At 27.8% G+C, this 15,943-nt stretch overlaps 3 protein-coding genes across 4 annotated transcripts; 1 reads left to right on the top strand and 2 right to left on the bottom strand.

Moving 5' to 3' along the window:
• Nucleotides 1-3,622: 3,622 nt before the first annotated feature.
• Nucleotides 3,623-5,995, bottom strand: Senju (UDP-galactose transporter senju). 2 transcript variants are annotated; one of them, XM_072007111.1, is made up of 6 exons: nucleotides 5,789-5,995; nucleotides 5,259-5,373; nucleotides 5,141-5,187; nucleotides 4,647-4,786; nucleotides 4,417-4,572; nucleotides 3,623-4,339 (listed from the first exon to the last, which is right to left on the bottom strand). In XM_072007111.1, exons 1-6 carry the CDS (start codon nucleotides 5,877-5,879, stop codon nucleotides 3,866-3,868), a joined length of 1,023 nt encoding a protein of 340 aa, XP_071863212.1. In that variant the 5' UTR covers nucleotides 5,880-5,995; the 3' UTR covers nucleotides 3,623-3,865. The 2 variants fall into 2 exon arrangements, with proteins under 2 accessions (XP_071863212.1, XP_071863222.1); XM_072007121.1 differs by having other exon boundaries at nucleotides 5,514-5,932.
• A 355-nt stretch (nucleotides 5,996-6,350) lies between these two features.
• On the bottom strand, nucleotides 6,351-11,613 carry Tbc1d23 (TBC1 domain family member 23). Its single transcript, XM_072007003.1, has 9 exons — nucleotides 11,345-11,613; nucleotides 10,614-10,834; nucleotides 10,334-10,538; nucleotides 10,007-10,243; nucleotides 9,561-9,936; nucleotides 9,282-9,495; nucleotides 8,898-9,209; nucleotides 8,410-8,542; nucleotides 6,351-8,341 (listed from the first exon to the last, which is right to left on the bottom strand). The coding sequence occupies exons 1-9, from the start codon at nucleotides 11,371-11,373 to the stop codon at nucleotides 8,068-8,070; spliced, it is 2,001 nt and encodes a 666-aa protein (XP_071863104.1). The 5' UTR covers nucleotides 11,374-11,613; the 3' UTR covers nucleotides 6,351-8,067.
• A 922-nt stretch (nucleotides 11,614-12,535) lies between these two features.
• Tom70 (translocase of outer membrane 70) lies at nucleotides 12,536-15,621 on the top strand. Its single transcript, XM_072007017.1, has 8 exons — nucleotides 12,536-12,972; nucleotides 13,338-13,511; nucleotides 13,590-13,797; nucleotides 13,885-14,026; nucleotides 14,131-14,482; nucleotides 14,635-14,859; nucleotides 14,946-15,166; nucleotides 15,286-15,621. The coding sequence occupies exons 1-8, from the start codon at nucleotides 12,730-12,732 to the stop codon at nucleotides 15,449-15,451; spliced, it is 1,731 nt and encodes a 576-aa protein (XP_071863118.1). The 5' UTR covers nucleotides 12,536-12,729; the 3' UTR covers nucleotides 15,452-15,621.
• Nucleotides 15,622-15,943: the final 322 nt, after the last annotated feature.

Genomic DNA, 15,943 nt, shown 5'->3' with positions numbered 1-15,943 from the left:
TCCGTTCCGGTCCGAAATATATAATTCTTGTTTGTAATATAATTTTGTTGAATATTACAATTTCCTACTATACTACGACAATAGAAACAGTGGAATTGTACATACATATGTAAGTAAATTATACAATTATAGCAGATATGTACCACTGAAAACTATCGTTTCCCTTCTCGAGATACGTATACAGTATATCCACTTACATCGTTGACAATAACTAACAAAAATGTTTTTATTGATTATACTTGGACCTACAAGAACTTTGAATTAGTTAAAATTGTATACTAATTGTATACTAATATATATATGTAAGTACACGTGCGCACGTAGTGGCTAAGCACAAATTATCCACATCTAACATAGACTATGTTAACTCGTCCTTACTTTTAATCTCTAGTATAGTGTATACATGTTCTTATAAATTATATTCTTCAAATTATAAAAAGTTTGAGAAAATAAATTGTAATTTGATATTTTTTATCTATCATTTTATCTATCATTTTTTCATTATTTTATTATTTATCATTGTCTCATTTTTTTATAGTTTTCAAATAATTCATCCAGGCTTATTACGAATATTCATTTAATACAAATTAATATTTTAACGATTTTAACGGTAGATATTGATTTCCATAATAGAAACTAAAGGATATTTCCTTCACTTCCGGCAGCAATTCTTACATACGAATGTATAAAATGATTGACATTGGTAAAGCTTTAAGCGGTAAACCGCTAATACATCTCATTTCCGATTTCAGTTGCAGAATCAATCACCGTAGTCACGAAATCAGTTTTATTATTAATCGATACTCCTTTAATGTGCATTAAAACGCTTGTTTTCTCTCTAATAAGAAAATCAATAATTCATTACGAGATATATCAAACTTTTCTTATTAAAAATTGATTAATTTAACAATGATAATAAAATACAATTAATTTTAAGTATTATTTTAATGTTACATGGAATAAATCTAAAGGAATCACTTTCAAATTTAATTTTTTGTCAAATTTACAATAATGATCTTCTTTAAACAATAAAGATATTATACAGAATTACAATAAAATTATAACCTTACAATATAAATCTATAATAATTTTATAATTCCACGAATAATTCCGCTTTCTATATTTCGAATATTTCCGCAGTATTTATGAACCATAGAAACGTGACGTTCCTAGTTGTTAAAAATCAGCCGTATGATTTTCGTTTCGTAACAGTATGCCAACGAGCCACGTTATCCCAGCCCCTGTGGCAAATATTTTTTAAAAAAGAAATAAAGGGACGAAGTCGCAAAGTTTATCATCGGATCTCGCGACACGAACACCGCATAAAACTAGTACACACGAAAGCGATTGCATAATCCAAAGAAAACGTGCGTGCGTCTCGAGGAGTCGCGAAAGAAGAAAGGGGCCGTCCACTTGCAGCAATAAAGGATACATACATACATACTTCTCCAGCGCACTTAACCTCGCGTCAACCGTGATTTTTTACTTATATATTTATTTTTCTTCTTTCTCATATGCACGTTTGGTGAAATAATCTGCGTCATCAAATTACAGTTGAGATTTTTGACTCAAAAATTTTGACAAATGCACTGTTATGGTGGATTAAGTCATGTTTAATATATTATATTAGTATATTTGTTAGTTGTTTATATTAGTTGCAATGAATAAATATACAAGCAACATGAATAGGTATTGCTTATTATTGCATCATTTAATGAAAGAAATGACATACTGGCAAATATTAATTGTTAAATAATCATTCAATAAATTAATTTAAAAATACACAACTTTTTGATGAAAGGACGAAAAGTTTGAAATCATAGATTAAATACGTTACTTAATCCATTTGCAAAACAATACGTCGTTGATAAAGTAGATTTTATATAGAAGTAATAATTTTTGGCACTGTTGTAAAAAAATATGAACGAACTTATTACACAACCTAATACATATATAAAAATCTTTGTGTAATGTCATTAACCTCTTGGATATTAGAATGGTGATTTTTAGTACCAGATCAATTTATGTCAAGTATGCACTTCTTCCTGAATAGTTTAATTAATATAAGATAATTTATGTTGTTGAAGTATTTGTTTATAGAAAGAAAATAAAATATTTTATTGTTGACTTGGCGCGATTTTTCAATCACACCAATCACGTATCACTAAATTGTCACGTGCCCGAGATCGTAATATGTACGTTGATTTATATAAACAGTATCACGCATGAAAATACAGTCTTTAACCCCTCATTTACTCATATTTTATTTAACAAAACATCATTCATAACGCCTTTAGAATATCATTTTAACAATTTTCTTCAATCCATAAATAATATCGGACTTTTTCTATATGAACCACCATAATTAAATAATTCAAAAATCCTTGAAAAACAATTATAGAAACTATTTTTTCTACACACAATCTCTATTTTAGACGCAGATAGATAATATATTTTAAAAACAGATACATACAATTTATAATCATTAAATTACAAATAACGATATTACAAAAATTATATTAATATGATCTTACCTTTTACTTCTCTCTTCGTGTATAAGTGAGACAAAAATTTTGTTAACTATAGTAACATATTTCACACTTTTTTAACTGTAACACTATAATTTATTATATTATGTTTGAAGTTTTTCGTACTGTTTCGAATGCACATTTTATTACAAACGGCGCGACAATCGAAAAAATCCAATACGAAGTTCACGTGACGGCAGCCAACATGTGACTACCGCTACTCTATTCCGAAAGTAAGGTGATTTGCAGGTAATATCGACCATCCACTCCCCACTTCTCGAAAAATGGTCTTCTGTGGATGTATACAATAGGTGAAATTGCAAGAATAGCCAAACTTAGAAAAAGTAATTTACATTAGTCGATATTGACTCTGTTGTATTCTTTCGATTATTTTATTAATCTAATCTTGTTTTTATCTTTTTAATGGTTAATGAATTTCTCAAATTCGAGGCGCTTCTAAAAAAATCGTTATTAATATGTATAATTTATCATCTTCATTGCATGATAAAGATTTTCTTAAAAGCTAAAAAATCTTCTGTTTCTTAAAACAAAATTAAGTTTGGGGTACAAAACTTCGAGTATCACAGCAGAGTTAATAATGTACAATAAAATTTGTCGATGTTCGATTCCATTCAAATTTCCCGCCAAATAGAATTTCGATAAATCGAAGAATTCTTGGTTTGAAATTGTACATAATGCATACATAAAAATATGTATTGCTTAATAAATTTTATTACTCAAGTACTTTCTATTATAAATAACTTTAAATAAATTACTTTATTACTATTATTATATACATATGTATGAAATATGTAATGGTCTCAAAAAAAGAAACTATTACTGTATTCTTTTAAATACGGTATAAAATTCCAAATATAATTTGATCATTGTTCTTTTTTACAAATAATATGTGATAATAATACTTTTATAATAATCTATATATTATTTTCTAATAATACAGTTACTCACTATATATATAATACAATTTTTTAAGTTCCACAATTAAGATTCAATCACTTAATTAAACCACGCAATTAGACATGGAATATTAAGAATTGTAATATTTTATAAAATTAGAATTAACTATTCATAAATACATGTATAAGATATAAATATTTAATACAAAAGAAAGAAATATAATTCATATCTCTGCAACAAATTGTTTTCCTTTAATACCTATTAACATAAAAGTTCTTCAAATTAGTTACGTTTATAAATCTATGCATACATAAAACTATACAATGAAGCATAATGGGACAGACACGTAAGTAACAGGTTTGCATCAGGAAAAATTCATGTACAGAATATAATTAAGGAAGGTTTTTAATTAACTTCTACTAAACTATGTTATCAGCCTTTGTTCGTTCTTTGGTCCAGGTATTTTGTACTGGATTTTGCGAATACAATATAACTGCATAACTTACCATAGCGATCGAAAGTACGGTATTTAAATGGATTGGAATACTAAATATCAGCCAGCACAAAACCGCTGTGAATATCAATTCTAACGCACTAGCGAAAGTTTTTAAGATAGAGTTCAAGTTTTTCAAGAAAAAACTTGTGATAATTCCTATTGCTGTATTATTCAGCATTATTATTATTATTTTTGGTTGCATAAGTATACCAAGATCAGCATTGTTCAACATATTAGAGGCGTTATTTGCTGACATAAAAAATAGTATAAAAACTATAAGGTTACAAAAGATACTATCAATATACATAAACACATTTTGTACAAAAATATTGATGTTTGCCCCTTGCTCTTTAAGTAAATATTCATTGTAAACTCCAGCTAGGCAGGAACAAATTGTCTGAAAAAGTTTAAAGATTACGACTTATTAAAATTTTCTAGATTAGAGAATATTTTTCTTAATGATTCTATACATACCTGTACAAACACTAAAATGATGTTACTACTCAAATTAATTTTAGCATTAAATATATTGATGCTAAAGTCCAGTTCCATATGTTTCACCATACATCCAATAGTCAATAATACTAGCGAAAACCATTGTTTCAATGATAATTTCTTGTTAAAAACGACCTAAAAAAGCTATATTTTAGAAAATGCTTTTTTCCACTCCAATGTAAGTTATAACAAAAGTTTCTGATATGTACCTGGAAAATAATTCCAGTCATGACAACACGAAATTGTAACAACACATAGTAAGTTGTTGGGTCAAATATGGCCAAATTAATAAATGCCAGATTATTGTATAAACAATACAAAAATGATGGTATCATGTACAGCAATAGCACTAGAATAAGAGTATTTAAATTTACTTTATTTTCTATTATATTAATTTCACAAATTAAATGAATACTTAAAGAATATTTAGATGTTAGTCTACTTATTTAAATCAATAATTATATCATGAAATATTTAATTTTAAAAAAGTGTATGAAACTGGAATCAATAATTTATCTTATCTTGTGTTCTATTTATATAATACCTCAACATAATAATTTTTAGTCCTTAATTACATCTACCAAAGTAAGTCAAAAATTTGCTATAAATAGTTCATCAATTTTAAGAAATAAATATAAATTTTATCTGCATAACTAAATTATTTTAATGTATTGAATTTTCTAAAATAATAAACAATATTTACCTTTCTTATTTTCTGTTACTTCTTGGCACAAACTTCCAAAGCTATTGCTGAAGATAAAATAATAAGTTTTGTACTTATATAGAAATTTCAAAGAATAGTATTTAATTTATTTACTTACTCTTTGCAGTAAAATATTATAGAAGTAAATAACTTTAATATTTCTGTCATCAATACTACCATAATAATATTGTATTCATAGTGACCATCTCTTTGAGACCAAGTTACAATAATACCTGAAATAATAATAACTTTACAAATATTTTATACATTAAAAAAAATACAATGTATATTTTTACAAAACAGCAATGGAAAAAATTTACAAAATGTTACATAGAAATTGTTTCGAAATTTCAATAATCTGGAAAAAATTTACAAAATGTTGCATAGAAATTGTTACGAAATTTCAATAATCTGTACCATATGCTACTAAACATTATATGCTACAAAACATTTAAATCATATTTAAAACTGGTAAAATAATGCACGTTATTCATAGATAACTATATAGATTAATGCTAATTTCTTTTTTTATTGTTATCACTGAGTAGTTTCTGTTTGACAAATATTAACAAGTAAAATCATGTAACAAGTAAAATCATGTGGCAAGAATAAAAACAAACATAGAGAAACATAACCATACTCATGTACCTTGGTTCACAAACAGGGCCATGTATGAAATAAAAATGACAGGACTCCATCTTCCTGGGAATAATTCACCCCAATTGATGGTTCCCATCATAAACTCTATTATAAGATATTACTACGTTAAAAACATTTGTAAAATATATATATATTGTTAACTGCTTCGTTGCCGGGGCGTCTGTTAACAACTGATAAGAATCACGATTTACAATATAGTTTATCGCGTTAAACATACATTAAAGTACACAATTTTTTATTTGAAGTTATGTAAAGAAATAATATCTGTTATCTGATAAAAATGTTTTTTTCCCGAAATATGCTTCAGTATTGTTTCATTATTCTCCAACTTTTGCCTTATTTATTAATTGAATATTAACGTGTACTCCTACGCAAAAGATTATCGTAGGAAGTAAGGAGAAAGTTATCATATTTTTTAACTTTATTAATTCTTATTTAATTAAATCTTATTTTTATAATAAAATTTATGACAGTAATATATTTTATATTGTATATTATTCGGAAAATTTTGCAAGGTTAAATGAACGATTAATGATGATAACAAAACAAATTGAGATACTTGAAATATAATGAAAATCATTTTTTATAATACATAAAGATAATCATAACTACATATTTTATTTTTACAATCTTTTGAAAACATCTATTGTTTAAACTCATTCTTGATGCGTTACATAAAATTTATTTACATACATAGAATGGAAAATTTGCATTTAAGAAGTGCTTTACAATATACTATAATTTATTAAACTTCTATATTTTTTTATGTAACAACTATCCCACCATTCATGCTTTTCATTCGTCGTGGAAGCACATAAATAGAAAAAGTTTCTATTATACATAGAATTCATTATTATGTATCAAGAAATATGTTACAGATACTATTGTTACAAATATTAACAATGCTGATATATTATCTACAAGATCAAAAGTTTCAATAGTTTTATTAAGTATACATTAAATTATGTTTTTATAATCTTTAAACATAGAATAGACGCTAATGTACATCATAAATAATCTCTGTAATCTACAATGGTGGAATTAGAACCATACTGAAACGTGTGTTCGTAATTTACACAAAAATGAACGTATGTTGCGAACGATATTGTCCCGGATTACAGAAAGACAGCGCAACAGTGTGCACGAAAACTCATTATGAGGATGATTTCTATTGATATATTATTACCAGTATAGTCTTAACAATAAATTCGGGAAAAATCGTATTAGATATTTAATATTTTAAATATAAATTCCGGAGAAAAAGACAGAAAAATCTCGCTATGAAAGATTTTTGTATGATATATGTTCGAAAGATCGTAAATCGTAAACTTTAAAAATTCTTCGAAATATAATCAGGCAGTGTAATAAGTATGCCTGTAAAAGTGATACAACTGTTTACTTTTCAATATATTTTGTACCTTCTGTAAATATTTTATAAAGACATTTAGTGCAAGACTATATGCTATAAAATGCAAATATTATAACCATTCTGTTAATGTTTCTTGAATCGTATTACATTAGGACCAATTATCAGTTCATTATAACATACAGATACTATGTAGTAATATATGTATGCATGAAATGCCATATTAGCTTGTGATTCAAAGTTTTTAGTGTCCTGTAAGGGAAAGAAATAAATTATTTCGCGTTTCCATAAACATTGGTATCACATTACGAATCATATTTATGTAAAAGAATCAATGACATTTTAATTCATGGCACGTTACACTCCATTGTAGATAATTACATCAATGATTTGCAGAGTCCATTACCTCTCCTATTCATTTTTATAGTAAGGCCACTGTTTAGCCATATGTAAAGTAAATACTAAATCAAATATTATTAATATTGATATGATATTATTACAAAAAGCAATAGGAAAAATGCAGTTTTATAAAAATAAAATATTTTTGAGAACATTAAGAAAATGCGTGAGGAAAAATGGTAAGCGTAAATATAACTGATAAAAGTAATGACTTAGTAGAAACCACCAAAATCTTAGAATCCAAGTACAAATCGTGTTAGCCATTTTATCGATGGTACATTATATTAGTTTCATATACGAAGCATTCGATTTATCGTTAAAATCTTTCACATACTATTTTCTTTAATTATACTAATATTACACGTTGTATTTGTAGTACCATTTAATTAAGAAAATTCTAGCCGATCGAACAAATAAAAAATTTCATTTCGGATATTCATTCGATAAAATTTCTTTAAAACGAATAAAATTTCATTACTCGCGTACCAGCGCGTACTCAATATCAATCTGATGTTTTCAATTGTTTTAAAATCTGTTGCGTGATCAATTTAGTAGCCTCACTCGCATTAGGAATAAGAAATTTATCCATATCTGAAATAACCGTATCATTATATTGCGTTGTACCGTATTTAAATGTAATCAAATCCGAGTGTCTCTTTCTAGATGTTATTTTTACGACACTCGTCAACGGACGTTTTACAATTACATGTGCTGCACCTTTCCTTTCTTGTATTTCTCGAAGTACTATAAGGTGAGTATCAGTAACCAAAAGTATACTGAAAAAAAAATGTTTTTTTTAATGTTAAGTAACAAAATAAATTAATACTTTGATTTAAATATTCACCTATCACAAAGATCTCCATTGACTTTCACTTCTTGACATTTAAAGGAATGTAACAATTTTGGATCCTTCAGCCACTGTTGGATAGATACAACTTCAATAGGTTCTTCACTTTCGTTATTTGTCATTGTCATATCTGCGGTATATAATAATTATAGAATATTAATAAAATAAATAAATAAAGATGTATTTGCAATTTATTATAAAACTGCATTATCCCATCAATGCTACAACACTGATATAAAGCATAACTCTCTTATGATTCTCGATTAACACTGACTGCTTCTCAATAATCTCGATTATATCACAACTCTTATAAATCTCACATTGCATCTCTCCACGTGCATTTTACAAATCGCTCATTCATTCACAATTGATACTTTAACATAAATATTCGCTCAAACCATGAGTTTCAAATTATAACATAATTTAAAATAGTAGTCAATCAAACGTGCAATTTAAGGAATATCTGAATTCAAATAAGAACGTACCCAATTCTTGATCATCGTCTATACTAAACACAGGGCCTGTCTTTTTTTGTCGCTTAACAAAATCCAAGTCTTTGCCATTCCTATTTTCTATGTTATTATGAACACTTGCTGACGGATTGACGATATAATCGAATAATTTCCCCTTTACTTTTTTAATTTTTCCAAAGAAATCGGAATTATTATTTTTAACTTTGACAGGGCTTGTTTCATTTGAATTTGTCTCCGAAATATTAGCACTGCATACTAAACAGTGCTGTGAATTATGATCAACAAGACTAGAAACGACTTCATCACCAAAGTATTCGTGTATGGCTGCAATGAAATGTTCTTGCAAAATAATTATTTTGAATCAAATATTTTAAATAAATATAATATAATAACTACCTTGATATCCTGATGTAACCATACTAACATATTGGGTATGTTTCTGTAAAAAAGATGCAACTACCATATGCGTGTAACGATCTTCTTCTTGTCTACCACTCCCTAAAAAGCAAAGATGTTCACCACCAGCTTGCGATCCAACCGCTAATGCTTGGCGTTGCGCTTGCAACAATCCTTGTACTGCTGTGGCAAAAGCAGCAGGTTCTTGAAGCATCTAAAATGAAATTTATAAATTTAAAAAGAACTTCCATATATAAAAAAGATAAAAAAAGAACATACCAAATTACAATCTAGATGAAATGCAGTTGGTAAATGTCCTGCATTGTATTGTTCAGCAGGTCTACAGTCTACTAAAAAGAACTTGACCGATTCAACCGAGGTATTAGGTATGGACGGACTCTCGATCGAATTTTCAACTAATTCTTGGGCTGATACGGGTAAACAAAGCGCATGAGATATACATTTTTCATCGAAACCATCGCCAAATATAATAGGATATAAATCTTGTTTAAAAGATGATGGCGTCTTCATTGCATAATACTGTGCCAAAGAGCAAAAGTCTGTCACATCTTCCGCTTCCAATGCACAGGGCATAGCAGCAATCGCGTCTATTATACTTTGTTTATCATTATCTTTCATACTTAAGATTTGCTCCCTATAAAAAGTAATATAGTAAATTTCATAGTAATTTCATTTTGGGAGGAAGTGTTTTGTAATTCTCCTACCTAGCATTTATTACCATGATAAGTGAAAGGAATAACATAAAAAATGGATCAGCTTGCATGAAATATAGATCCCACATTGTACAAACAGCTGGCAATGAACATACACCAGCAAATAGTGTAGTTACCCATCCTTTTGTATATTGATCAGGAGATACTCTTTTTGTATCCAAGAAAGAACATAATTCTGGTTCATGATAGAGTAGTAATAGTCTTAATACAGAACTGTATGTTTCACCTCTGTAAACATAAAATAGTATCATTACTCATAAGAAAGATAAGGAAAGAGTAATGGTGGAAGAAAGGAGAATTAATTATGAAATATTATACCTAGGTATATAAAAGTCTATTATTGCTTCAAATAAATTATATGTTGCACTTCGTGGAAGTTTTAAAGCTATTAAGGGGCCCAACAGCTCTATCCAGCCATTTCCTCTCTTATACTGTTTCCCTTTACTCTTACAATAAAATGTTAAAATAGACTCTAAATCAGAAACAACAGAAACTTTGTCTTCATCATCGTTTCCTAGTTTTGCTACAACAAAAATATATTCTATAATAAGAAAGATATATATAAATAAATCATATAATGTGTATGCAAATAACTTACCAACCAATTGCTGGCAATCATCACGTATAATATTTTGTTCTGGTAAATCAAAAACTTCATTAAATTGACTTAATTGATTACCCCGATCGATAACATCTAAACATGCTTGCCATACATCATGTCTTAAATTTGCAGGAACAGCTTGTCCCTTACAAATTGCGTATATGTCGGATGCTGATGGTGCTTCTGTATCAAGTAAAGCTGCTTCTAGCTCCAATACCCTAAATGTTTATCTCATATTTAAATCCATTTATTATAATAAACAAAATTTGTTCAACTTTGTGTTATTATTCTTTAGAATCGATAAAGTATAAGGTACATAATACAAATATTACACTATATGACAAATGTTTATATACTTTCTCATAAGGTAGTTAATAAACATTTGCAAACACATGAACAAGCTTAAAGAAAGACATAAATACTTAAGTATCCACCATACTTTTTCTTTAACTAGGAAGGATTAAGAAAAAATTTATTAAACAGAATGATACGTAAAATTTACATATAATCATACGTAGACTTATTTATTTTTGGTATGCTAGTATTGCTTTCCAATATACGAAGAAAGTAAGAAGATAAAAGTACCGCAAGACGTCAATCGATATTAAGTCGCAAAAAAATAAGTTGGACAATTTCATTGATGGAACGAACGACTAAAATTCATGTTTATTGAAACAAAGAATTCCTCCTCGTTTGAAAAATATAAAGAAATTTGAAAATTAGCTCACCAGGTGTTTTCATCTTCTTGTAGTGCCATTTTGGTAAACGTCACACTAGTATTGTAGTGTGCAAAATCGTGAATTCGATATAAATTACAATTTTTTATAGGAGAATAAACTTTTTCTATCAGTTAGCATTCTTCGTCGAGTTTTACAATTTTCATCACATTTCTTGTGGTTTACGTTCTGTTTAAAATTCAACGATCTATAGATAGCACAGACGAAAGTTCGCTCTTGTTGACAAATCGTTGCCATCTTTTAGATAAAATTTTTATATGTGTAACAAAACGCGCGAATATTTAATCATCCTGTTTTACACATATTAGAAAGAATTTATTTTCATAATAATACATTTATTTATATATAACAATGAGTTTAATGATATAATAAATTATACAATATGGATATATTTTTTTATAACATAAGCTTATTTGTAACAAGTAAAATTCCATTTTTAATCAATAATCAATATTGTATAAAATAAACATTATTCCTTTTAATTTTTAATAAAAAAAATAAAGAAAACATTGCTTTAGAAGCTTATATCATTGATTTAATCTAATCTATTGCGGTCGTATTACGAAATTTTTGTATAGTAATAGTATACCAAGGGAAATGATAATCCATTCTGATACGATATATACATTGACTCGAGAAGTATTTAAACATTTACCGTAGAAATCATATATATATATATATATATATATATATATATATATATATATATATATATATATATATATATAATGGATGCGTTATATAAAACATTTTGAAATTTCATTATCGCTGTAATGAGATCCAACTATCATAATTATACTGTATATTCTATATATACATTTTAAAATCAGTTTCAAATTTTATTATATTTCAAATATTCATAATAATAGTCAGGTTTCATTATTACTGTTTATAATGTTAATGAAATTTTTAAATGTTTCGTATAACGTATATGTATATTATATATTATATATTATATATAATTTATAAAAGGTTTCTACAAGTGTTTGAAAACCTTCATGAGCCACTGAAAACAGAAGAATAATCATTTTCAATTATAATTCAATGGTAAAATGAGAAATTGTTAAAATTCAACGTTCTATGAGTATGTATATCAGCCTTAATACATACAATATTGCTACGGTCGTATACACGGGTACCTTGTGACTGCGACCGTGATAACATTTAGCGCTAAATTCACACAGCGGCGAAAATGTGTACTAAACGATTCATTTCTTCGAGGATTCGTCTGCAAATGCCTATAGTGATCTTTCCGCATGGTCGCTCGACTTTATATTAGTTCTCACTGTTCGTTTTTATATCGGTGAGATTAGAAGAGCAAGGTGAAATCGGGAGAAATCCTTGACACTTGAGGACAGCGAGAAATTCGCGACAAAATGACGGGAGCAAGTGGCGCGAGCGTGACCGGTAGTCCGCTACCAAAATGGCAACTCGCTTTGGTTGTTGCAGCGCCGGTAGCGTTGGGTCTTGGTTACATGTATTTTAAAAACTCTAAGCCGTCATCGAAGCCTAGTCGCGGTAAATCGAAAAACAACTTGAAGAAAAATGGCACGGCATGCGCCGATAAACAAATATCAATCGACACAGAGAATCCACCAAAAAGCACCAATGATGCAGAGGTTAGGAACATTTTGATTATTACATTTTCATTTTTGTTTTATCAATAGATAGTGAATATTTATGCTTTTATAGGGAATCTAAATGTTCAGAAATGTACATAATACAATAAAACATAAAATATGTAAAGTGCTTGATATTTAATAGATAATAGGAAACAAATCTCTTTTAACTTCTATTTCTTTAATTATGAAAATATTTAGTTTTATAAAAATATAATTTTGCATAAATAGATTATTTACTATAGATTATTCATATTAATTTATGATTTATTAAATTGCCAATATTGAGTTAAAATGTTGAATGACTTATAAAGATAAACTATTATTATATGTCTTGTATATTAAGCAAAAGTATATCATTGTAGACTCCATTGGAAAAAGCTCAGAAATTAAAAAATCTAGGGAATGAGCAATTCAAAATAGGAAAATACGATGAGGCAATAAGTTACTACAATAGTGCAATTGAAACTTGTCCACAAGAGAATTCAGAAGCTGTAGCTACTTTTTATCAGAATAGAGCAGCTGCCTATGAACAACTGGTAATTTATTATTCACAGATGTTACAATATTGACATCAATGTTAGTTTAAATTACATGTTACTAATGACATGTTATAGAAAAAATATAGTAGCGTGAAAGCAGATTGTACAAAAGCCTTAGAATTAAATCCAAGGTATGCAAAGGCATTACTACGTCGAGCAAGAGCAATGGAATATTCCAATGAATTAGAATCAGCTCTAGAGGATGTCACTGCTGCTTGTATTTTGGAAAACTTTTCAAATCAAACTGCAATGATGATGGCTGATAGAGTTTTAAAACAATTAGGTAAATTGTACATGTAATATGAGGTTATGCCATTTAACAGACTTAAGTAAAGTATAAATAGAAATATGAATCTGAAATTTCTTTTAGGTAGACAACATGCAACAGAATATTTGGCAAACAAGAAATTAATTATGCCTAGTAAATATTTCATCAAAACATATATTATTACTTTCCACAAGGATCCTGTTTTTTCAATGCTTCAAGATACCGATTATAGTGATATATCGCCGTAAATATTCATATTATTCTCAATTTTATCTTGCTAAATTATTACTAATTTATATAATTAAAATTTTATATGTTTGTATTTGGCGATTGTGTGTTGTGCTTTAGGGGTTTTGCTAAAGCTTTACAATGTGTAAAAGAACAAAAGTATGAAGATATAATACCAATCTGTACTGAAGAAATCAACAGTTCCGATCCAAATACATTGCCACATAAAATGAAAGTACTACTCTTACGAGCTACATTTTACATGTTAATAGGACAACATGATGCTTCAATTGAAGATTTTGGAACAATTATAAACAATGAGAGTGTTTCAAAAGACATAAAAGTGAATGCCTTAGTAAAGAGAGCTACCTTATTTATGCAATTAGAAAATCCAGACAAGAGTTTTTGTGATTTTGAAACTGCTGCTGGACTTGATCCTGAATGTGGCGATGTTTATCATCATAGAGGACATGTATCAATTTTTATAATTTTCTATGAAATACTTTAAAAATCTATTAAATATACATAATTAACTGAAACAAATAAACAAAAGTGCAAATATGATAGTACTACTGTAATGCATTGTAATATGATAATTAAAAAAGATATATTATTCGATTGTAGGTAAATTTAATTATGGAAAGGATGGATGAAGCCAGAGAAGATTTCAGAAAGGCTGTTGAATTTAATCCTGACTTTGGAGTAGGATATGTACAAAAATGTTACGCGGATTATCGTTATGGGATAGTAGAAAGAAGTAAAGAAATAATAGAAGAAGCCATGAAAAATTTTGAAGCTGCCTTTGACAAATTCCCAAACTGCTCAGAATGTTACACTCTCTATGCGCAGGTATAAATAAGTATTCTAAATATTCCAAAATCACTATTAAATAATATAGAAAGTCACTATATTTTGCCGGATGTCTCATGGTATAGATGTTAACGGAATTACAAGAATATCAGAAGGCAGACACTTACTTTGCTAAAGCAATTGAAAAAGATCCAATTAATGCTGCAATATATGTACATAGAGGTTTATTACAACTACAATGGCATGGTAATGTTGAGAAAGCTATAGAATATATTAATAAAGCATTGGAGATGGATGATAAGTGTGAATATGGATATGAAACTTTGGGAACGATTGAAGTTCAAAGGTAAATTGAGATTTAGAAATATATATCTCTTCTTTTGGTAGATAAGTGTAAATAGATAAGTAGTATGTAATAGCAACTGTTATATATTAATCTAAAACATAATTTCAATTTCTTAATAGAGGAAACGTAGAGGAAGCGATAAAACTATTTGACAAGGCCTTAACATTAGGTCGCACGGCAATGGAACTTACACATATATTCAGTTTGAGAAACGCCGCAAAAACACGGCTCACGATAAAAGAAAGATTAGGTTCCGATGTAATGTTGAATTTCCCGAATATTTAATAAGTTTTTATAAAACTATTCTGATTAAATTCGAAATTTCAAATTAGAAATATATGTGGTTACCAGAATTAAAAAATGAAGTTTCATATACGCAATATGAACATAATTTTGTACAGGGTTTTAATAGAAGTTCTGCAATAATAGAATCATTGATTGATTTTGCAACTATACACATGTGTATTCGTTCATTATTCGATTCATAAACGTACCTATTCTATGAAAATTTCAAGTATATAATAAGAATCGATCATGGTTATTTTGTAATTACTTTATTATAATATTTTTTGCCAATAGTTTCTATAAATAAGACTTTTGAAAGTTGCATTTATGAAATATTTAATTTGTTTTCATTATATCTAAGATACTACAAAAGATAAGATGCCTATTATTACTATAATCATTGATTTAAAATTTTTGTAACAAAAATTTATATACCATTTGCGTTATTCGTCTGTTTCACGAATTTGTTGTAATTAATCGTGTTTAGATTAC

Source organism: Bombus fervidus, chromosome 1, assembly GCF_041682495.2.
Source record: "Bombus fervidus isolate BK054 chromosome 1, iyBomFerv1, whole genome shotgun sequence".
In the NCBI taxonomy this organism is placed as follows: Eukaryota; Metazoa; Arthropoda; class Insecta; order Hymenoptera; family Apidae; genus Bombus; species Bombus fervidus.
This window is presented reverse-complemented; position numbering and strand designations above follow the sequence as displayed.

Coding starts and splice junctions, on each gene's coding strand:
- Senju (XM_072007111.1), bottom strand. CDS start 5,879: ATGATGGGAACCATCAATTGGGGTGAATTATTCCCAGGAAGATGGAGT. Junction 5,374..5,788: donor GGCCCTGTTTGTGAACCAAG/GTACATGAGTAT, acceptor TTATTATTTCAG/GTATTATTGTAACTTGGTCT. Junction 4,573..4,646: donor TGACTGGAATTATTTTCCAG/GTACATATCAGA, acceptor TAGCTTTTTTAG/GTCGTTTTTAACAAGAAATT.
- Tom70 (XM_072007017.1), top strand. CDS start 12,730: ATGACGGGAGCAAGTGGCGCGAGCGTGACCGGTAGTCCGCTACCAAAA. Junction 12,973..13,337: donor AAAGCACCAATGATGCAGAG/GTTAGGAACATT, acceptor ATATCATTGTAG/ACTCCATTGGAAAAAGCTCA. Junction 15,167..15,285: donor GGAACGATTGAAGTTCAAAG/GTAAATTGAGAT, acceptor ATTTCTTAATAG/AGGAAACGTAGAGGAAGCGA.
- Tbc1d23 (XM_072007003.1), bottom strand. CDS start 11,373: ATGGCACTACAAGAAGATGAAAACACCTG. Junction 10,539..10,613: donor TGATTGCCAGCAATTGGTTG/GTAAGTTATTTG, acceptor TTTTTGTTGTAG/CAAAACTAGGAAACGATGAT. Junction 9,937..10,006: donor ATCATGGTAATAAATGCTAG/GTAGGAGAATTA, acceptor TACTTTTTATAG/GGAGCAAATCTTAAGTATGA.